Genomic DNA, 21,705 nt, shown 5'->3' with positions numbered 1-21,705 from the left:
TGTTAACCGTCTGCCACACATATAAGGCAGGATAAGGTCAATGAACAACAAACTTTGCAACCTCGTCCAACTGTGTGAGTACCCAATATCTTCCTAGGAGCTCATTGTGCGCATAATCCCAATAGCGTGGAGAAGCTAAGAGTTCCAGCTTCAGGCAGAGATACTCCCAGTCCAGCGTCTGTTCCCTCAAACCCTTTACTTCATGGAAGAAGTCACTCGGGATCCTCGAGCGCCAATACGCATCACCGAAATACAATCCCATTGCCTCCTGGACTGCAACAACATCGGAAGACGGCAGCCGGTTTGCAACCAGAAATAGGATCTCTACGGGGAGAAGGTTCAATCTCAGGTGCAGATCACTGAACTGTCTATCCATAAGTAGCCTCGCGCGTGTTCTTCGGCGGGCGTGGCGGATCATACACAAGACGCGGGGGCTATGAAACGGGTCTGATATTGTCAGATTTGCAACATCCGCATAAGATCTCGATTTGTTTTGCTTTTAAGCGCTTATAAGCAAGGGAGGATACTCACCTCCTTTTCTGAGCCCGACAGCCGACGCCTTTTCGTGGAGTTTCATCCCGGCTGGACGGAGGTGCATCTTCCACTGCCAGTCCCTTACGCTCCTGCGCCGCAGGGCTTCCATGATAAGACGTATATTGCCGTCGGTAAGGGCCCAGATCTCGTGGTTGAGAAGGACTTGCCAGCAACGGGCATGAATAACAAGGCCCCTTAGCCTGTCTTGCTTCAGGGCATGGGCCACTCCAGCTGCGCTAGCCTCGTCCCTGAGGGCTGTAGCACAGAGGGCTTTATCAATGTGGCCTTTCTTGGACCGGATAATGCCCGAATTCTCATCCCAGGGAACTTGGAGTGTGTAAAAGGCGTAGTCCTGTTGGACAAAGTAGGATATGCCAGAGAGGCGACAGATTGACTTACGCGGGTGGAATAAGACTAGAGACTTTCTATCAGTCGTCATCTCTTTTCCCCGGCGGAGCCCACTGTACTCAGGAGCTAGGGAGGGTTACTTGCTCATGCGGAAATACCGTTTCCATGCGCGGTTTCGCCAGAATCGTCTATCCTTCATCATTCCGCTGCCGTAGTAGACACCCGGTTTGAGTCTTGGGTCACATTCGAAGTCGCCCACGTACCAGCTGCATATGTAGCAGAGGGGGTCGCTGTCTTCTGGAGTGGCCTCGACGGGCATCTGATCAGCCTCGTCTACCCCGTCCATCCTTTCGTCGGTTGGTCTCTTTTCTGTCCTTCTCCTTGTCTCGTTGCTCGATGCTCTCAGTTCCACCCCTCAGGAGTCTTAAAACGATGAAACTCAACGAGCTGTGATCAGTTCCGAGCCAATAGGTTTGTATGGCAGGCATGGCATGATCAGCAACGCTCCGACCAGGCTTTTGAGGCAGAAGATCAAGCACGCCGACTAACAACCTGGCCGTAATACATGATAGTACCGCCTGGTAGTTGTTTCGTCTTGATAATGGCCTCTTATGTACCTGAGAAACTATACATAAACTTTTCTATCATCCTTAATATGAAATGGGGCCTCTTCACTTTTTATGCACCTTAATTCAACTGGAGAGACTCTCCAACATACTGTGAGAAAACGGTCATTCAACTTTGAGTATAGCCGCATATACCGTATGGATAGTCACTATCGACCATACTCTTCGTCGCGATAGGGTGCAGCGAGTCATTCCTCCAGTTGGTCCTCGCCTTGGTCCACTCCCGCTCTGGAATTCTTAGCCGAAGCCACCTTGGTCTGCTTGATCCTAGAAGAAAGGGTTTCGCGGAGGACATTGAATTCGTCCTGCCGTCTATACATTGCTGTGGTCTCTGTGAAGCGCTATGAGGGGCGTTCACGAAGCTTCTGTTGGTAGGGAAACTGAGTCCGAGAATGGCTGACCACAGCACCTCAACTTTGCCTTCGAGTTCGGTCGAATTTCCCTTCATGGGAGTCTAGAGAACTGTAGTCGGATTCTTTTTCTATTCGTTTTTTATTTTAGTTAGTATTTTCTCTATCAGGATCTACTTTCCTAACTGGTCAGATATCATATACCGGGCTATAAACACTTGAGATCTGCAATCCACAAGTTTGCCGTTGCACCACTTGATGCGTCAGCGTGAATATATACGTCTATACTATAGGATGTGTTATATATTGAGGTTATCTTGCAATGATGTCAAGATTTTACTTGGGTGTGAGCAGGACCTGCTATGACTGACATAACCGAATGTCCCACGGAATACAGCCTGCATAAGTCTTCCATGTCCGATTGCGCCTTACAAATAAGTGCGTTCCCGATAAGTACAATGCAAATAAGCATTGTTGTCAGGTTAAATGAAAAAGCCCTAGGCAAGGCAGGTACTCAGTCCGCCTCAGGCTGCATTGCTCTGAGCTTGCCCCTGCGATGTTCACTTGCTTCAAGCCAATTCGTTGCAGTGAACATAATGAGAGCCGATTAGATATTGCCATTATATTCCCAGAATGGCTCAGAGATTAGCGTTGAGGCTATGTTGTCGTGCGGCAGGGAGACACATGTTCATTGAATTTTTGCAACGCGTTCGTGGTAATGCAAAGGCAGAGCATTACTAGCATATTATGAGCTCGCAGTGTCATTACCGCTGCTTCCAAAGTTCTCCAATGCATCCATGAGATTCCCCCAGGCATCATCCACACTCGTTCCATTTGCAGAATTCGCTACACCACCGAGCACATCGCTAATATTCACCCCGCCAATATCGATATCGAACAAATCTCCCAAATTCAGCTCGCTCAATGCGCCAAGGAGACTTCTGAACAACTGTCCAAGATCGACGTTTGTCAGGATCTCGCCTAATCCCCTCAACACGGCGCTCCAGTCAATGTCCTCAAAGATGGCGCCGAGATCGATCTGCGAGATGATCGGGCCGATACTGTTGAATATGGCGTCCCAGTCGATATTAGACAGAAACGAGCCGATATTGAGTTTCTCGAGGATAGGCTGGAGCTGTTCCGAGAGGGAGGCCCAGTCTACGCTGCTCACAATGGTGCTGAGCGTCGTTGCAAGCGAGGACCAGTCGATATCTGCGAGCAAAGACGCCACGCCCTGCAGCAGACTTGTCCAGTCAATACTCTGCAATATCCCCGCCAGGTCGAGGTTCTCAAAGAACGCGCCGAGATCGAGTTGTTCCAGGATACTACCAAGTCCATCGACGACTTTCGCCCAATCAATTCCCTGCAGGAATTCATTTAGGTCGATGCCGTCAAGCAGCTGTCCCAGATTCAGATTGTTGATGATCTCGCCTACACTCCCAATGAGGGAATCAAAATCGACCCCCTCAAACAAAGCCCCAAAGTCGATCTTGTTGAAGATCTCCGTCAGGGACTGGATCACGCCCTCTGATCCCGCGCCGAGGAAGTCGCTAACCGTATCAAGGAGGATCTTGAGGATCGACACTCTGGCTGTGATAGTGAGGTCATTCAACACCCGCTCGAAGTAGGCGATGTGCTCGCCATTGAAGATCGTTTGGTTCCCAGATGCGCTGAGCTCGACCTCGCCGTTCTTGAGTGCGTCTGTTTGCGATGAGAGGATTGGACCAATGTTCGCCAGTGCAGAGGTTATGTCTGCTTTACCGGTGAAGCCGACGCTGTTGTTTCCTGGGAGGAGGGTGACGTCCGGTAAGAGGGCGGTACCGAGGAATATGTCGCCGGACTTGAGGTTGAGGGTTACGTTTCCCTGTGATGTTAGCAGTGATGGCATGTTGGGCTAACGGGATAAATACCAAAGCAAAGGTGACGACTGAGTGGTTTGGCAGGGTTGCTTTGCCGCGCATATTTGACCCATCGTCCATGGCCGGGATAAGGAGCGCGGCTTCATCAATGGAGAAACCGCTTAACTTATCGAGTCCTGTTCGACGACACTCGTCAGTCATGTTTCTCGTCCGCTAGGAAGCATAAATACCAATGAAGAGAAAGAAGGCATACCATCCAATTCAACATCTTTATCCAACGTGAGCGCGGCCTTGATAGCCCCCAGATGCCCCGTAGTCTTGCCCAGCGCAGACAATGTGAATCTCTTTGAATAAACCGCCTTGGTGAGCGCTTTGACGAATTCGTCTTCGTCCAGCACCGGTGTGTTCTCGCTGGTAACGGTGAGATTCGTCTTGCCCTTGATCTTGTACTCCGGCACCTGAACGGTTAGGTACGTTATCTCCGGGTCGGAGTCGCGGTTGAAAAGGTCCAGCTTGAAGGGATCAAGCCGCACGCTTAGACCGAGTGGTACGCTGAGTCCTGTGTCGAGGGTGAATGTCAACGAGTCCGGCTTGGGGTTCGTGATGTGCGCGCCGTAGACGGGAAGCGAGGTGTCTTCGACAAGTCGCTGGGCTATGGCGGGAATGGCGACGAGGAAGCTATTCGTGCCTGTTAGTCTCAACAACTAAACTGCCATGCAAATACGGTTGAACTGGAACATACAAGACCGGCAGAAAGATGGCGAGGAAGATAATGCCGGCGAGAAGGTAACAGCACCAGAACCGTGCAAAGTGCCGTTTCAAACGCTGTCGCTTTCCGTTTTTTCCTTTCTCGAGGCTGCCACCGCTTGCAAGGGCTTCGACATGCTCGATTTCTGCGCCCTTGCCCTTGACGACGGAACTACTTGCCTTTGCCGCAGCGTTGGCGGCTTGTTTCTCGGCCTGTCGGGCCTTGTAGGCGTCTCCTACGGCCATCGTGCTGAGGCCGGGGGTGGATGAGAGTATGGCCTGATCTAATTGATACCACTTCAAGCTGCAAAGGAAGGGGCAGGGGAGGGATTCTCGTAGTGGGGTAATATGGGGTTGCCCCGGCCCTGGCAGATGGGTTAGTTATAATCCGGGGTAGGTTACTGACTATAACTTATCTGCCTCCACTTCCTCAATGCCGATCTAGTATCTACTCAATCAATACTTAGCATCAACATGGACGATCGCGCGAACCCCGCGTTGCCCACTTCGACATCTAACCCATACATTCTGGCCCGCATCACAATCCTTTCTTGGGATAGCAACAGACAGGGGATGACTCGATAGCACGAGTCGAGCGTCAGTGGACCCTGCAAGCTATCCTGCAGCGATCGCCAATCATGCCCAGCGGCGCGGCAATGCCGGTCCGCGGCTCGTGTGGCGGAGATATCCATATGATACCGCTGGCTGTCTGTTCCCATGAGATGAAGATGGCTTATAATGGGATCACGCCTGTCGACCGTGCTCAGATCTCGTTACCCCTCTTCTACAGTCTCGACATTCAAAGCCTGGCTGTTTACTAATTCACTTCCTTTCAAGAAGAGACCATCAAAATGTCGCCTTCTACCTCCTCCAGCGATTCCCACATTCATCCCGACAAACCCACCCAGTCCGAAACCGACTTGATAGTATCCGCCCTCAACAATCCTCAACACATTCAGAAAATCGTCAGTGAAGCAATAATCCTGGGCGGCGGTGCCGCCGCGATCCTCCTGCAAGTTGCGCACCCTGGTGTCGCAAAGGGGGTCAACTACCACAGCAGTTTCGCGACGCGCCCCGTCGACAGGCTCAGAACAACAATGACCTACGTCTACAGCATGCTCTTTGGAACACCGGCCGAGAAGAAGAAGATTATCGAGCTTGTGCATCGCGCTCATGCGCCCGTCAAAGGAGCGGACTATGAAGCCGATGATCCCAGTGCACAGCTCTGGGTCGCAGCCACCCTGTACGCCGTCGGTGTTGACTTGTACGAGTCTATATTCGGCGCTTTGGACGAAGAAACGGCGGAACAGGCATACAGAGAATACGTCGTCCTGGGCGCCTCTCTGCGCGTGCCCGTAGAAATGTGGCCAAAAGACCGCGAGGCCTTCTGGATCTACTGGGACGAGCAGCTCGCAACATTCGACATCTGCGACGAAGCAAAGAACGTCGCACACGATCTCCTGTATAACCCGAAGATTCCGTTTTACTTCAAAGCACTGATGCCGACGCTGCGCCTTGTTACGGCGGAGTTGCTCCCCGAGCGCCTGAGGGAGGAGTATGGTCTGAAAAGCAGTAAGGGGCGCAAGCGGCTGTATAAATCGACGATGGCGATCACAAAGGCGACGTATCCATTTTTGCCCAGAGCGATCAGGACATACCCCGTCAAGTTCTATATGAAGGATATGAGGAAAAGAATGAAGAAGTATGGGGAGGCGCAAAGGAAGATTTAGCTGGCTGCCTGCCCTAGAGGCCCCTCGAGAGGCTCCCAGAAGCTCCCAGAGGCTCCCTGAGAGGCTCAGGGGATGATTAGGATGAAAGGTGTTTTGGGGTGGTTAGGTAGATTGCTTTTTCTTCAGTTAGATTGCAAGTAGGCTTTATTTAATTAGTTCGCACTGTTTTCCTATCGCGGTCCATATTTTTACTAGGTAGGTACAGCGGGATACAGGTGCTGCTGCAGAGTTAGGTCAGGGATAGATTGAGCCCCGCCAGAGCCAGAAGGAACGCGCAAGTTAACTAACGCGGGGGCTTATTAATAGAGGGGTAAGGCTCGACTAGGGGCATCTGCCAGAAACTTAAATATATCGACATCCAGTAGTTATGAGTCAGCTGAGACATGACGTTTTTTGCTTTGGTCTGGAGTCAGGGTCTCTGAGTCAGTAGCCCTAACTTCCAGTCTGCCAGACTGACTCTCCCTTCTGACTCCGCACCCCGGGGCCGGCCCCAGACGAATCACCCCAGACTCAGAGGAAGCCTTTGAGTCTATTCTATAACCGACCGAGCCCCAAGTGCAGATTGCTGATCTCCAGACTGCTGGTTACCGTCCTCGGCTAGGTGGTAGATTACATTGCTACGCAAAAGCCCTGAACCTTCTACGTCAACCGCTCGCATGCTGGCCACATGGCTCGACTGCCACAATCTAAACAATTCCTGCTAGCGCACTGAGCTATCTCTTGTGCTGCCTGCCCTCTACTTGACCTTCTCTTGCCCACTTGATCTTGCCCACATAATCTTGTCTATCTTGTCTTGCTCTTTTTCGTCTACCACGTCCTGCCCAATCTCTTTTCCCGTCAGTTCCAAATCCTCAACCGCTCTCATTCGACACTTTGTTTGCGTCTCTTTGATTTGATATCAACGCCAGTTGTGCCCTGATGAAAGACTGAGGCGAAGATGCTGCGCCGTACACGACGAGCTCCCAAGGCGTGTTCCTGGTGTCACCACCGTAAAGTCCGCTGCGATGCCTCGATCCGGGGTTGTCCATGTACGCGCTGTCGACAGGACGGGCGGCCGGAGTGTGTTTTGCGTGGGAAGATGCCCCGAAAGTGAGCGCTTCCTCGTCTGGATCCTGACTGAACCGGTAACGAGCTACTGACTCGATAACGCGCAGTTTCACCGGCTTTATAGGGCAGAGCAACGCTGGCAATAATCAGGACCAAGACACGATCAGCATGACAAACCCGCACCTCGAGCGCATCCGGGCTCTGGCACTTGAAGCGGATGGGGTCGACCGAGACCTCGCCTTTTCGTCTACTTCTAAGTCGAGCTCTTTTCCGGGCCACATCAGTTTCACAGATTATCCCTTCCTCGAACTTCGCACTCTCACCACTCTCGACCGCGCAGATCTCGCCTTTCTTGCAGCAAAGGGCTGCCTAAGCGTTCCGGCGGAGACTTTACTCGATGAGTTCATCCGCCAGTATTTCCTCCAGGTCCACCCGAGTTCACCGGTGGTAGACGAAGCGGAGTTCTGGCATATCTACAAGAACTCGCACACTGCTGCTGGGAGGGGCAAGAAAATTTCTCTCTTCGTGTTCCAGGCGGTCATATTCGCCGGGTCTCCAGTATGATCCCCCTCTTCCGTTTTTCCTATCAAACCAAGGTTTTGACTGCTAGCTAATAAGGGATTGGTGTTGACAGTACGTGTCCATCGAGACGATCAGACAATGCGGTTGGAGCGATAAACGCGCCGCACGGAATGGCCTCTACACCCGCGTTAAAACGCTATATGACCTTCACGCTGAAGACAGGCCGTATTGCCTGGCACAAGGAGCTGTCATTCTGACTTTACATACGTCCGCCTCAGAGCCGCAAATCAGCAGTCTATGGCTGACGCGGGCGATCCAGAACGCGCTCATCATTGGAAGTGGCTGCCGGCCTGGCGCTCTTGAAGCCGACGCCGGGACCGAAACAGAGGTAGTCAAAGCAACAATGAAGAAGAGGTTGTGGTGGTCGATTATCCTCCGCGACCGGAGTCTGTGTCTCGGGTTGCGGCGGCGTCCGCAGGTCACATCGTTTGATATGAGCATGGGAATCGTGACAGAGCTTCCTGACGAAGCGGATTTCGCAGACGAAATTGTCGATTCGCCCGTCTACAGCCCTGAGATAAAACGCATGCTGTTGAAGGTTCTGCAGGAGCAATGTCGACTCGCTGTTTTGCTATCCGAAATGATTACCTTTGTCTTTGCGAGCCATGGGATTGCAGCCCCGAGCTTGAGCCACGAGCAGTTCAACGAGGAGCTAGCCAAGATTGCCAGGACAAAGAATGCAATGGGCAGGTGGGAGCAATGTTCGTCTTTGAACCAGTGGATACAGATCGAAGGGAAAGGAAATGGAAAAGGGAAGGTCCCTGAGGCAGTAATGCTTTTCGTGAATTTCACTTATATGTACTACCAGTGCGTCTCCCTCACTTTTTTCACCGGAGTCTAAGGACTGCTGGCTAACGAGGGAATGTTATAGGACTGCCCGGATTGACTTAGCCCACTACGAAGCGCTGCTGCTCGAGAACCACCCTCTGTTTAGTGGCAAAAACTACTTTCCCCATCTTTTCTCAGCAGGCAATACCCTACGAGACGCAATGGCAAAGCTAACCTCCATAATGGAATATTTTGGACGAGAGGGACGCGCGCAGAATCTACCGCTGAGTGTGTAAGTCTTTTACCACCCTTCCGCGCTCCTTGACAATTTGTGCGCCAGCTAAAATGTGCGTAGGCTCGCCTACGTAGCGATGCCTCTTGTCCTCACGGCAATTGACCTCAAGCTCTCTCCGACGTCGGCGGAAATGGCGCGTCGCCGGAGACGACTCGATGCACTCGGCGAGATCGTTCGGCATTCAGGACGCGTTTACGATGTCACCGACTTTGTGACCGCGGGGACGAATCACATTCTACGTCTGGCTTATATTACCTCACAGCATCTTTTCCTGCGGTGGGACGAGAGTGGTGGCCAACAGACCCGTATACCTGAGAGACGCGGGTCGACTGTCAGCTCCAACTCTGCTTCCAGCTCGAGTCCCAGTTCTAGCTCGAGCCCTCCACAAGACCTCTCACCCTCGGCCTCGGCCTCGGCTGGCTTGGAGGTGGATAAGTCGTCTTACACGGGAATGGGTGGCGGAAGGGCAAACACATGGCACGAAGCATTCCTTCGATTTCCTCGCGCATACCTTCTCATATCGACAAGCGTGGACTATAGTCTCGCAGTCGGCCGCTTGCCATATGATAATGCGCTGCCGGAGCTGGTGAGGTGTATCCCGCCGATTGGAATGGCGATTAGGCTTCCTTGGACGATCGAGGGTGCTACCCCGCGGATAAAAATGCCGATGGAGATGAATGATACAAGGAGAGATAGTCAGCCGTATCTCCAGGCTGGGACGCCAGGAAGTGCATCTGGCTTAAGGGCTGAGCAGAGCAACGATCATGATCACGATGTCCAGACTCTGCCAGATGATGTTTCGGTCCAGACGAACATGAACACCAGCACGAACATCAACATGAACATGCCGGCACAGGCGACAGGAGCGGAATTTTCTGTTCCCCCTCTCACAAGCTCGCTTCAACCTACCGAAAACTTCCAGCCCCAGCCCGAACAAGATCAGATCAATCTCGACTACTTCTACATCGAGCCAGACGCCAACGCACAAGCCATCAACCAGGGAGTGACAGATTTTGACAGAATCAGCCTCCAACACCTGGCACAGGGCTTTGACCCGTTGATATCGTCGTGGGTGCACGAGTATTTTGGGGAGTCGGCGCCCCCTCCGGTGGTTAGTCCTGGGATGGATCTCGATATGCAGGTGGATGGGTTGGGCCTGGCGTAGTCTGTTGTACTGGACAGAGCAGAATAATGGCTGGTAGACTGTGTATAAGCATTCTAGGTACCTGTAATTATTGCGTTCCTAGTGATATATGAAAACAATGGCTGTTATGTATGCAGCATGATGCGAGTCCATTTGTCGGGAACCGCCTGTGATTATCCAAACGGCCCCAAGACGAGAAGACTGGCATTCACATGTTTTTGCTTTCGGCTCATATATGCAAGGGGCACTGATTGAGAGTATCTAGTTAAATAATATAGCCCGCCCAATCATATCTTACCTATAGACCAAACCTCAGAAAGGCCGAGTCAGAAACCGCACGGACACCTGCATTCCCCGCACGGCTGCGGCCTAGGAAGATCCTTCGCTGCCATGTAATATAGATAGCTTACAATGTAATTCAACGCTCCATTATTTCGCGGCAGTTACAAGATCTATAAGCTCTTTGAAAAATGCGGCCCATATACCTCTTTCTTCCCGTAGGGCTTTTGATCCCCCGTGCCGTCCACTGTGATGCACAGCACGAACGTCCCGGGGTTCATGAGGACGTCGAAGCCCTTACATACCTGAAATATCTTTCCGATTTCACGTCCTCATTGGCTTCCCTCCTCGAGGACAAGAACGATGAATCACCATCTCCCGAACGTGCTCAGCCTGCAGTTGGTTTCGAGCAAGGGCGTGGAGAGCATGAGGAAGTTACCCGGCATAAGAAGGATGACCCAGCCGTCGCGGTTGACTGGCTCGTTTCCTTGGAGTCTGGGAGTATGGATGGAACCTTGTCCTACAACGCGGGAAATACGCCAACGCCAGTGCCCCTGGTGGTCAGCGTGGTCTGCTCGGACACGGGTGCGGCTACGAATGTGGGTGCAAATGCCAACGATGCTCGAGATATCCTAAAAGAGTTTGCGGTGCTTGCTGAGGGGTTCAGATCCGGGGGATCCAACAGTGGTGAGCATGGACATGCTCCTGCTCAAGATGACTCGATTACAGGGACAGCCGGGGCGAGAGCAGGATCCTCGCTGCTTAAAGAGTGTCTTCCCTCAAATTCAGTGCCAGCCCCAGCCCCAAGCATGATTAACCTGGATGGCCTTGAAGCATTACGGCAACTCACATCGTTGGTGCAGCCCGGGTCCGTGGAGAGTACACGCTACCGGACTCCATCGGTATCAGAACGGCCACTCTCTCAAGCTGCCGGAAAGCAGTCGAGGTCGAGGTCAACTGCAAGACAAACCACAAGGCAAAAGCCTGCTCAGCCTCCAGCTGAAGACATCCTCACGCGACTCGAAGCAATGCAGAGATTCAGTAAGCTTGCTAAGAAGCTTTCCATACTTGCCGAGGAATCCCGGTCACTCTCTCCTCTTGAAAGAATCCACCGCGTCATGTCAGATCCCGAGGTCGCGCCCACAGTCCAGTGGATATTTGACAATGCAGGAAAAGTTCTTACGCCGGAAGTACTCTCCACATTGAAGAATTTTATCCGCTCCAGTCCGCTGGTGTCGGATGAATATCGCACATTTGCACTTTTCGCAGCAGATTCGTTAGGCACTGTTTTGAACCCTTCGCTTATATCGCATTATCGAAGCGTTAAGGCATTCTTCGAGCGACTGGGTGCTGACCTCGCCCCAGTGCTGGGGTCCGTAAACCGCGGTATGCACTGGTTCATGACTACCTTCCAACCAAGCTATATTCAGGCTCTGAATGATCGAGTCACATTATGGCGGGGAGTGCTCACGTCTCCCGAGATAGCCGGTTTTCTAAATGTCGTCAACGACCCGGCTACGCTGGATAATTTCTCGGCTTCGATAGGGAGGGCAAAGCAGGCGTTGACTGCCGGACGAGTCCGTCGACTGAAAACCGTCTTTGACGAGCGGGGACTCTTCGATCTGAGCCGTGGCGAATATAAGGCATTCGGCGATTTTCTAGGGACGAATATCAAGATGCAGTTTGCGACCGCGGAGGGCATTTCCGAGGCTGAGAGCTTCTTTGATGCGGTGCATTCCCTATTCCAGAGTCGGACTATAAACGCAGTAGCTGTTACCATGCAGAAGTGCTCTGTCCCTCTCACGGCAGGCCTTGCAGAAGATCTCCACTTTTTCTTTGACCAAGTCAGCTCGGCAGCTGCAACGGTTCCTGGGATGCTGGGAGTCCTCCGTGACTTCCTGGACATCATTCGGCCGCTGCTACCTCCCGGGACCCATGATGAGAGGCTCCCAGCGCGTGTTTGGGACGTGGTTGGGTTTACTATGGAGAAGGTTTCCTTGTTCCAGGGGTCAGCACTCGAGGACCTGCAGAGCGTTCTCGACGCGGGTATGAGATTAACTCACCCAGAAAGGCTTGAAGAGTTGCGGCTGGTGATTGCGGATCTCCAGAGGAGCGAGCCTACGTCCAGTTACTTGATCTCTGTGAATAATGGTGTCGGAGGAAACGCGAGCGTCGGCGCCTCTCCCTTCGAGTATACATTCGGGATGTTTGATATCCAGTTAAGTCCTATCCTAGGACCAGTTGTTGCAGATGACGAGAAGATATCGAGGCTCATCCAGATGTTCGATGTCCGCCTCGCCCCGGGAGAGGTCGAAAAGACACGAGAGACACTGCAGTTTCTCAACTCGGTAGGCCCATGGTTTGCGTTTTATCGTACCCAGAGCGATTCCTGACAATTCCAGACCAATTCATTCCTCCTCAGTGTTCTTGATGTCTTTGAGTCACCGTCGGACGAACGAAACCTTGCCACCGACGGCCATGAAGAGTTGTGAGCCACCGCCGCTCCCTTATACGCGGATAATGTGTCCGCGTTGCTAAGATTAGATCTGGACCAGCCCAGCACCGTAGCAAGGTTTCTGGAAGACTTCAGGCGCACGCGATAAGACCTCGCGATCATGTTCCGGGCGGCGAGATTGTCACCAGCGCCTTTGTATCCAGCCGCCTCCCCTCGGCTTTTGAATCGACTGCTTTCTTTCTCATCATTTTCTGGAATTTTACCCTACACGGAGCAAGATACAATTTCAGGCGCTCAAACCTTTCGTGCTGCTACCTTTACATCTACTTTACCTCGAGATGCCGGACGACGTGCGCTATGATGTCCTCATGAATGAAATGTTCAACACCTGGCGTGATGCCTTTCGGCCTTCTCCCGAGGATTGCGCGCAACTCGGCAATGGCTATGCTTTATATCCTGCTTTTGGTAAACTTCACTCTCTGCCTGCTGCATTTTTCTGTTCCCGTATGTGCTAACGATTCAGGCGGCTCTGCCGTTGAAGCAGGCTTCATCTCCAGCTCCAGCCCCCGCTCCCGCTCTGCGCAGGACAGTTCGTCCAGCGGAAGCGAACTCAGTGCAAAAGCTGAGGTCTTCGTTCCTGGAGCGGGAGCGGGAGCTGATGTTGGTGCTGGTGCTGCAGCTCAGCACCGGACACTGGACGAGAGCCTCTGTTCTACTTCCACCGACTCTAACCATTTCAGCTTCGTTGATATCCAGGACTCCATCGAGCCAAGTCCGCAAGCCCGACTCGCAGCTCTCTTGCCCAACGAGCCCTTCGTACCACCGCACACCCCTTGTTATAACAGCTGGACCTCCATATACATCGACCCCGTGCATCCTCGCATGGGCGGCGGACTGCTTTGCACCCTCCCCGCCATAACGGCCCACGCAGACGCCAACTCGAGCTCGAACTCCGAAGCAGTCCTCGCCCAGCACGCGCCCATCCTCCTTGCCCTCGTCAAGGATATCCTGAGATATCACAACCCGCGCTCCAGGACGATGATCCGCGTGTGCACGAGGCAATCATACCACCTTGGTGAGGGGCGCGCCGTCCCAACTGTGCTGGTGACGCTTGATTTCGAGCACGATCGCTGCAAGGCGGAAGCCGCACTGCCTGAAATTCTACACCTGTTTCGTGGGACATTGGGGATGGTCGATGTTGCTGTTGAGATTATAGATCGTGAGTATGCGGAGTGGATGGATGACCATTTGAGAAGGTCAATGGAGTTGAACGGACGCCTTGAAGCGTTTCAAGAGTTTAGGGCTCGTCTCGTTGGGGAACTTGCTGGACCAGGACCATTTGATGGAGATGTGGATGTATGATGAAGATAAGAGAAGCAAGACAGTTGGATGTGTATCTGGTGACGGTTGCAAATAGACAATTGGGCTGTTTCTATGATGTCTAGGGGATTCACAAGAATGGTTATGTATGATGTATTTCTTTATACAACTTTTGCACTCTGTTTGGGGCCCCTTGCGGACGTTGGATTCTGTCCTAGATTACCTGCGGTACCAGATTGGATATCAAAGAAGTTGTACCTTTAACGGCATAAAACTTCAATTGTTCAGGCTGTACATCACTTCCCTCTCCACAATTCGATATTTAATCAATCTATATCAATTAGTATTTCTTCGGGTCTTTGTCTATAACATTTAGCAGTCTTCCTTGTAACCACCTGTATATGATCAGTCACAAAACTCTCTTCTGGCAGCTTTCACTTCTGCTTTTGCGTCTGTTTATCCCCAAACGCCACATCAGTCTCGAACAGCGTTTATCTATTGCCCAGACACAACTTGTTTGGACTGATTGTAACTTGGCCTCCCTATACTTTCCAGTCACCCTTGGTTTGTCTTCGATGAACTCCAAGCGAATTTGGATATACCCACGCTCAATACTGTCTGGTTGCAAACTTTACTTTCCGGGAATTCGGCATCAATATCATTCATAGTGCTAGCGGCCGGCTACCCCTATCTTTATTATAATATAACAGCTGTAACCCTAACCCAACTTTAATATCGCAATTAGCGGTTACATACTGTCTGCAGCGGTTAGCAGTATCCATATCCCCTATTTTTTCTATAACAACCAGCTATTCTGAGACTCTCTTTCTATCTCAATGAAGTCCCCCTTATCAGGATTTCAACTTGGTTTGAGTCCGTACCTGACTCATATGCGTATGCTTTTGCCTCTATCTCGCAGGTCTCAGGTTACCCTTATGTCTATATTGCATACTTTGTGCAAGGCTTTGTCCACGTATACGGAATCGAAGACTAAGTCGCCGCAATTTGAGAGTCTAAACGAGCAGCTGAGAGGACAGACGGCATTGCCTTCTAGAATATGGACGTGCATTATTCGTTCAATCACATATCCTCCCTTCGGTACCTTCCACTGTCCAGCATAAATGATTGGGCGAACATTCTTTACTCCAGGAGTCATCGACAAAAGTTTAACACAAACTTTATCTGATATTCTTATGTTCCATGCGTGCTGGACCATGGAAATGTCGCAGGTGGAAGGATATTTTCTCCGCCCTGCAAGCGGTGGCCTGACTGACGGTGTTTCCTGGGTATAGTTGCTTGTATTTGAGCTCAAGGAGTACTTCTACCACTATGATGTTCTGGGTAATCTCCTCTAAGTAAATCTTAATTCGTCTCTATTTATCTATCTAATTTATTGGACCTTTTAGGTACCGTCCACATCCGAACCTGTTGTAGCGTGAAAGCCTTGCTGCCCCAGGCAGCAACTGTGCCGGGCGTTCCGGAAGTAAAATCCGCGTCGTCGTCGCCGCCACTATCAACAATTAAGACTCTGCATTCTTCCTTGCTTGGACTAGCAGTCAATGGGCTCGTATTATCTATGATACTCTTTCTTATACGCTAAGTTGTCCCGTGAATCCTTGAACCAACATCGCCAATCCAAATACTCGACCTGAGACATATTTCATTTCAGTGGGATAGAACACGCCAATCACCTTCGTACGCACCTTACGAGGGCATCAACATTTTGTGTAATCACGGCAGTGCCTTTCCCGAACCAGTTCGCGACAAAGCTAAACTCCGGAATCCCGATCACTACGCCAGAGGATGGGTGGTGCCATGCTCGCCAGCCCTATCAAAACGACAATGGGATCCTCACTTCTATGTCAACAGCTAAAGGCAGCTCCGGAAGTGAACAAATTCCATCGTCGAAAGTCACCGACCATTAAAAGCATGCACGAGTGCGTCCTTTTGAAACCCCGACTAATTTCGTTATTACGATCCTAGGATCTGCAGCCGGTGCACCGCCTTTGGATGACAGCCCATTCCATCAGTTATTGGCATGAGCCCACTTGCCTAGCAGGTTCTATGAACATTGGGTGTCAACGAGCCTCCTGGGCGGGTTGGGCAAGAGAAGCAAACGACGATCGTATCAGCCATCCTGCGGCAAAATGGCACCCGCGTGATGGGAACGTGCCAGTCTGCTATGGAAATTATGCTTCAATATGACAGCCACACGCCTGATCGGCAGTCCATGACCCGACCCGGACTCACCGTGACTGGTGAGCCCGATATCTCCGACTAGGCGCCGATAATCATGATACCAGGCCGGATTGTCAGATTGTCAACTTGCCATCCTGAATGGTCTTGGCATTCGTGCAATATGTAAAGGCATAGCATTGAAAATAGGAGAGCGGGATCGCTGTTCACGGGATGCCGAGGCCTGCCCGAGCATGTGGTATGTTTAGGTGGAGCACAGTTGAAGGCGTGGCGTGCATCTAGATCATCCAGATCTCCCATCTATGCGCTGAGGGCTGTACCACAGAAACATCTTGCCATCTCACGGTTACCGCTACTTGAAAGTGCCACGAACTGTGAGTTATCTTCCGACATTTTGGACACGGACCGCATCCGCTGCAGTACGGAGCATATTCGGGGATAAAATTGAAAGGCTTTATCTCCGGTCAGGATTAGAAAGCATAATCAGAGAAGGGCGAAAGCATTCTAGATAACGAAGCTCACAGAAACCAGCACAAACTTGCATTTAGCGGCCGGGTATTAGGCGTCGAGACTCGGACCGAAGGTTGATAATGCATCGCTTATCCCAGGGTACCTTGCATAAGGTCGATTATGCGGGCTCTCGTACACTAAGCCGGAATGCGGAGGCCGAGCCATGGATCTAGCTTCTTCATAACCAGGACAATCGCCGCATAAACAACCGCATCTTGGCGCTCATTGGAGGGTTGGCCGGCACCTCTGTGCATTAAAAATGGCCAGATCCGAGTGGGAAACTATGGCCCCAGCTTGGAGAAGATGAGGGAGGATCGGTCGTTTAAATAAATAGGAGTCACCCGCGCAGCCCGGAATGCCTCATGCTACGCTGAACAGCTTCCGAGCCGATTTCTGACTGAAGAGATGTCGTCCGCAACGCTGGCCACCGAGGTCGACCGCGCTGAGAAAGGAGAAAATGGGCCGAGGGAGAACAGCGACGAGAAGGTAGACTGGGATGGCCCTGACGACCCCGCCAACCCGATGAACTGGTCGACCGGCAAAAAAGCAGCGCAGCTGGTCTTGATGGCTGCAAACACCTTTATCACGTAAGTCCTGGACGGGTGGTTCGCGTGACTTGGATGGGGTCAAAGCTAATGAAGCGATGGACAGCCCTCTCGCCTCGTCCATGTTCGCGCCTGGGATGAAAGGGGTCATGATGGAATTCCACTCGAGCGATACAATGCTGGCCTCCTTCGTCGTTTCCGTGTTTGTCTTGGGGTACGTGGTCGGCCCCTTCGTCATCGCGCCGCTCTCAGAACTATACGGCCGCGTCCCGCTCTACCACGCCTGTAATGTGATGTTTCTGGTGTTCACCGTGGCCTGCGCCGTCGCCAAAACGCTGCCACAGCTGATCGTCTTTCGACTGTTCGCCGGCGTTGCTGGCGTTTGTCCGATCACGATCGGATCGGGCACGATTGCCGATATGACTCCGCAGGAGAAGCGCGCCGGCATCATGGCCGTATGGGCACTGGGGCCCATCCTCGGCCCCGTCGCTGGGCCTGTCGCTGGAGGGTTTCTGTCCGAGGCGGAGGGCTGGCGATGGGTGTTTTGGGTTATCGCAATCACGGTACGCTCTTCCGCAGTGTGAAAAATCCAAGAAAAAAAAAAAAGAAATATTGGCTGTACTGACCCTTTATATAGACCGGCGTAATCAGCATCGGTGCGCTTATCGCCTACCGCGAGTCATATGCGCCCGTCCTGCTTGCGCGTAAGGCTGCCCGACTGCGCAAGGAGACAGGGAACCCGTCGCTGCGGTCCGTCCACGATACCGGCCGGACCTCGAAGGAGGTCTTTGTCGACGCATTCACCCGTCCGATCAAGTTCCTCTTCCTGTCGCCCATTGTCTTCCTCTTTTCGCTTTTCTCCACCATCTCCTATGGCTACCTGTACCTCATGTTCACCACCATCACCAGTATCTTCGAGGGCCAGTACGGCTGGGCTCCTTCAATTGCAGGCCTTGCTTATCTGGGATTCGGTATCGGCAGTATGGTCGGCCTCATCGCCAGCGGCGCAATCGGAAACAAGATTGCAGCCGACCATACGGCCAAGGGTATCTTCAAACCGGAGTCCCGTCTGCCGCCGATGATCTTTGGGTCGCTGGCCATCCCGATCGGACTGTTCTGGTACGGCTGGAGCGCCGAAGCTAAGACGCACTGGATCGTGCCTATTATCGGGACGGGCGTGTTTGCTGTGGGCCTGATGGTCGTGTTCATGGTTGCCAACACGTATCTCGTCGACTCATACCTGCTGCATGCGGCCTCGGTCACGGCCGCGAACACCGCGCTGCGGTCGCTCGGCGGCGCGCTGCTGCCGCTGGCGGGGCCAGACATGTATGACGCCCTCGGTTTGGGATGGGGGAACTCGTTGTTGGCGTTTATTGCATTGGCGATGTGCGCGTGCCCGGTGTTATTCTGGAAGTACGGGGAGATGATTCGCACGCATCCCCGGTTTCAGATCCGGTTGTAATTTGGGTTTCTCCCTACTCTTGCTCTTTTCATGTTGCATGCATTGCATATAGATGGAATGGATAGAATCAAATGTCAAGACATCGCGACTCAAGCACTAGCATTGTTCCTGGCTCGAGCATCAAATATATGGCCCAAGGCTGGCTAGCGACCGCAACCGCGGGAGCCCGTGCCGAGGTCCCGAGCGGCCGCTAACGGGCTGCCAGCTAGCTTAGCTTAGCTGAGCCGAGCTGATCTGCGGCGGCTGGCCTAGCTGCTTATGTATCCTCCCCAGGCCGCCTTCACCTCCACATACCCCTCTACATTCAACTTCACATTCCCTCCCATTCGTCGTCAGTATTTGGGTATTCTATCAAGAAAATGATTTTCGAACCAGATCTCCGTGTTCCAATCCCCAATACCGATATCCTGACCTATATCTTCGCCGACCCCTCCTATGACCCCAATAAGCCGGTTCGTCTGCCCCCGCATTTTGGCGATTTCAGCCGTTGTCTAGACTCTTGGCATGGGCAACACTGCGAGTACACTGGGTATGAGGCATTGAGGCGCTGACTATGTGTACTACAGGTCTATGTCGATGTGTCTAACCCTGCCCGTTCAATATCGCTCGCGCAAGCGCGCACGATAATCCGCCAGCTCATCGCGGGGCTGCGGGCCTGGGGCGTAAAGGAGGGGGATTGTGTTGCCATCCATTCATTCAACGATGTGCGTCTTTCTTTTCTTTCCTCTTTCCACTTTTTTATTTATTTTTTTCTTTTTTTCTAAGAAATCTTCTGGGATAGTACTGAGAAACGAAAAGATATACTACTCGATGCTCGTCCTCGCCACCATCGGTGTCGGCGGGATCTTTACAGGAACGAATCCCAGTTACACCTCCCACGAACTGGCGCACCATTTCCGCACAGCAGACGTGCGATTTGTGCTCTCCGAGCCAGAGATCCTGGGTCCGGTGCTGGAGGCTGCGAAGGTCGTGGGCATCCCGGAGAGCAGTGTGCGGATCTTCAACCCCCTGCCTGAGCAGGCGGTTCCAGAGGGCAGAGTCTCCTGGAAGGAACTTTATAATCATGGCGAGGAATGCTGGGTCGAGTTCGATGACGACGTCAAATCAAAGACGACGGCCGCTGCGAGACTGTTTAGTTCGGGGACGACGGGGCTCCCGAAGGCCGTGACGAACACGCATAGGAATCTTATCGCGCAGCAGGAGCTTGTCTTCCAGATCCACCCGCGGGATTATGAAGTATACCTCCCAACGTCCCCTGTTTACTCTTTCTTCTTTACCCTGTTTTCTGCACAAACACGAAAAAGGAGTGCTGATGCGATGCGGTGAGCAGAGAAGGCATATCTTCGCAACACCCATCTTCCACGCCGCCGTCGCACCGAGCACACACGTCGGCGCCCTGAAATCAGGCCATACAGTACACTTGATGCGCCGATTTCATCTCGCGCTCTACCTGCAAGCCTGCTTAAAGTACCAGATCACCGATCTGACGCTGGTCCCGCCCCTCGCCATCGCATTGCTGAAGAACGACATGACATACGAGAAGCCGTACCTGCGCTCTGTGCGGAGTGCGACCTGCGGCGCAGCGCCACTGGATAAAAACATCCAGGGGAGACTGCGCAAACTCCTCAGTCCTGGCGCCCCATTCACGCAGGTCTGGGGCATGACTGAGACAACCTGCATTGCGACATCCTTTATTTACCCGGAAACCGATGACACCGGGTCGGTGGGGAGGCTAATTGCGAATTTGGAGGCTAAGTATGCCTTTTTCTTTTTTTCTTCTTTACTTCCTTTCTTTTATTGTTCTTTTATTTTTTTTCTTTTCGTTTCTGTTCTTCCCCGTTGACCTTCCACGGCTGGTTGGCTAATGGGTGGGGTGCTAGGCTAGTCGACGATCAAGGGAAGGATATCTCCGCCTACAACACGCGCGGCGAGCTCTGCGTTCGCGGGCCCACCGTTACGCCGGGGTACTTCAACAACCCTGCTGCGAATGCGGAATCCTTTGATGAGGACGGCTGGTTCCACACAGGCGACATTGCATACTGCGACGCCACCAGCAGGAAATGGTACATTGTCGATCGGAAGAAGGAACTTATCAAGGTGCGCGGGTTCCAGGTTGCGCCGCCGGAGCTCGAGGCTGTGCTGCTTTCCCACCCGCTTATCGTTGATGCGGCGGTCATTGGAATCAAGGATAAAAGGGAGGACGGGAGTGAGCTGGTTCGCGCGTATGTGGCTAGAAGACCCGGGAAGGGTGAGGGGCTGACAGAGGATGAGGTCAAGGAGTATTTAGAGCAACGATTGGCAAAGTATAAGGCTCTGACGGGGGGTGTGAGGTTCGTGGAAGCGATCCCCAAGAATGCCTCTGGAAAGATCCTGAAAAGGATGCTCAGGGAGGAGGCTGAGAGGGAGAGTAAGGGGAGGGAGGGTGCGGGAGAGGATAAGGCGAAGTTGTAACATGTTACACTATATCATGTTTGGCTTCGTCCTCTGGGACGCTAGGGGTATACCACGATGCTAGGCTAGGTGATACATACCGTACCTATGGCGGAGAGCCCCTTGGTTTAGTTACTCGGTATCATATTTATTCATCTTGCTGTTACTTAGCGTTCACTTCAGGATACTTTAGGAATATAATACATGTTATTTGGCGTTGTAGCGGACACTACCTATCAGTCTTCTTATATCGCTTAGCAATCATCATTAGGATTTAATGGTGAATATAGTCCGTTTTGGAACGCATATGCACGCTACCTTGCCTTAGAATATCGCATGTTAACTAGGAGAAAACCACACGATCTGGAATTTCAAGTCCCTATTGCTTTGATATCAGAGTGTCATGGAGTAGCCATCATGATACCGATGCAGAAATACCTCCGCCGTAGTTACTCACAAAACCATGGAATTTTTCTAT

The 21,705-nt window shown here is 52.2% G+C and overlaps 7 protein-coding genes across 7 annotated transcripts; 5 read left to right on the top strand and 2 right to left on the bottom strand.

Annotated features, from left to right (window-relative positions):
- Window positions 1–37: 37 nt before the first annotated feature.
- BDW70DRAFT_153086 (uncharacterized protein) lies at window positions 38–1,228 on the bottom strand (the record flags this gene model as incomplete). The annotated part of the gene is made up of 4 exons (XM_073739562.1): window positions 38–447; window positions 532–861; window positions 934–995; window positions 1,146–1,228. The coding sequence occupies 4 exons, from the start codon at window positions 1,226–1,228 to the stop codon at window positions 38–40; spliced, it is 885 nt and encodes a 294-aa protein (XP_073592578.1).
- Window positions 1,229–2,603: 1,375 nt separating this feature from the next.
- Window positions 2,604–4,710, bottom strand: BDW70DRAFT_171051 (DUF3712 domain-containing protein; the record flags this gene model as incomplete). Its single annotated transcript, XM_073743108.1, has 4 exons — window positions 2,604–3,722; window positions 3,769–3,893; window positions 3,971–4,395; window positions 4,460–4,710. The coding sequence occupies 4 exons, from the start codon at window positions 4,708–4,710 to the stop codon at window positions 2,604–2,606; spliced, it is 1,920 nt and encodes a 639-aa protein (XP_073592577.1).
- A 605-nt stretch (window positions 4,711–5,315) lies between these two features.
- BDW70DRAFT_171050 (oxygenase MpaB family protein) lies at window positions 5,316–6,194 on the top strand (the record flags this gene model as incomplete). Its single annotated transcript, XM_073743107.1, has 1 exon — window positions 5,316–6,194. One exon carries the CDS (start codon window positions 5,316–5,318, stop codon window positions 6,192–6,194), a length of 879 nt encoding a protein of 292 aa, XP_073592576.1.
- Window positions 6,195–6,613: 419 nt separating this feature from the next.
- BDW70DRAFT_171048 (Zn(II)2Cys6 transcription factor) lies at window positions 6,614–10,051 on the top strand (the record flags this gene model as incomplete). The annotated part of the gene is made up of 5 exons (XM_073743106.1): window positions 6,614–7,283; window positions 7,349–7,799; window positions 7,876–8,630; window positions 8,695–8,883; window positions 8,947–10,051. Exons 1-5 carry the CDS (start codon window positions 7,132–7,134, stop codon window positions 10,049–10,051), a joined length of 2,652 nt encoding a protein of 883 aa, XP_073592575.1. The 5' UTR covers window positions 6,614–7,131.
- A 449-nt stretch (window positions 10,052–10,500) lies between these two features.
- Window positions 10,501–14,370, top strand: BDW70DRAFT_171045 (uncharacterized protein; the record flags this gene model as incomplete). The annotated part of the gene is made up of 3 exons (XM_073743105.1): window positions 10,501–12,657; window positions 13,103–13,229; window positions 13,288–14,370. The coding sequence occupies 3 exons, from the start codon at window positions 10,501–10,503 to the stop codon at window positions 14,124–14,126; spliced, it is 3,123 nt and encodes a 1,040-aa protein (XP_073592574.1). The 3' UTR covers window positions 14,127–14,370.
- A 2,518-nt stretch (window positions 14,371–16,888) lies between these two features.
- Window positions 16,889–19,013, top strand: BDW70DRAFT_106124 (MFS transporter). Its single transcript, XM_073734409.1, has 3 exons — window positions 16,889–17,377; window positions 17,442–17,898; window positions 17,973–19,013. Exons 1-3 carry the CDS (start codon window positions 17,196–17,198, stop codon window positions 18,795–18,797), a joined length of 1,464 nt encoding a protein of 487 aa, XP_073592573.1. The 5' UTR covers window positions 16,889–17,195; the 3' UTR covers window positions 18,798–19,013.
- Window positions 19,014–19,156: 143 nt separating this feature from the next.
- BDW70DRAFT_153080 (acyl--CoA ligase) lies at window positions 19,157–21,248 on the top strand (the record flags this gene model as incomplete). Its single annotated transcript, XM_073739561.1, has 5 exons — window positions 19,157–19,249; window positions 19,364–19,501; window positions 19,596–20,033; window positions 20,128–20,552; window positions 20,678–21,248. 5 exons carry the CDS (start codon window positions 19,157–19,159, stop codon window positions 21,246–21,248), a joined length of 1,665 nt encoding a protein of 554 aa, XP_073592572.1.
- Window positions 21,249–21,705: the final 457 nt, after the last annotated feature.

Source organism: Aspergillus foveolatus, assembly GCF_047715535.1.
Source record: "Aspergillus foveolatus strain CBS 279.81 unplaced genomic scaffold BDW70scaffold_65, whole genome shotgun sequence".
Lineage (NCBI taxonomy): Eukaryota > Fungi > Ascomycota > Eurotiomycetes > Eurotiales > Aspergillaceae > Aspergillus > Aspergillus foveolatus.
The sequence above is the reverse complement of the archived record's forward strand: the minus strand, read 5'-3'. Positions and strand labels throughout refer to the sequence as shown.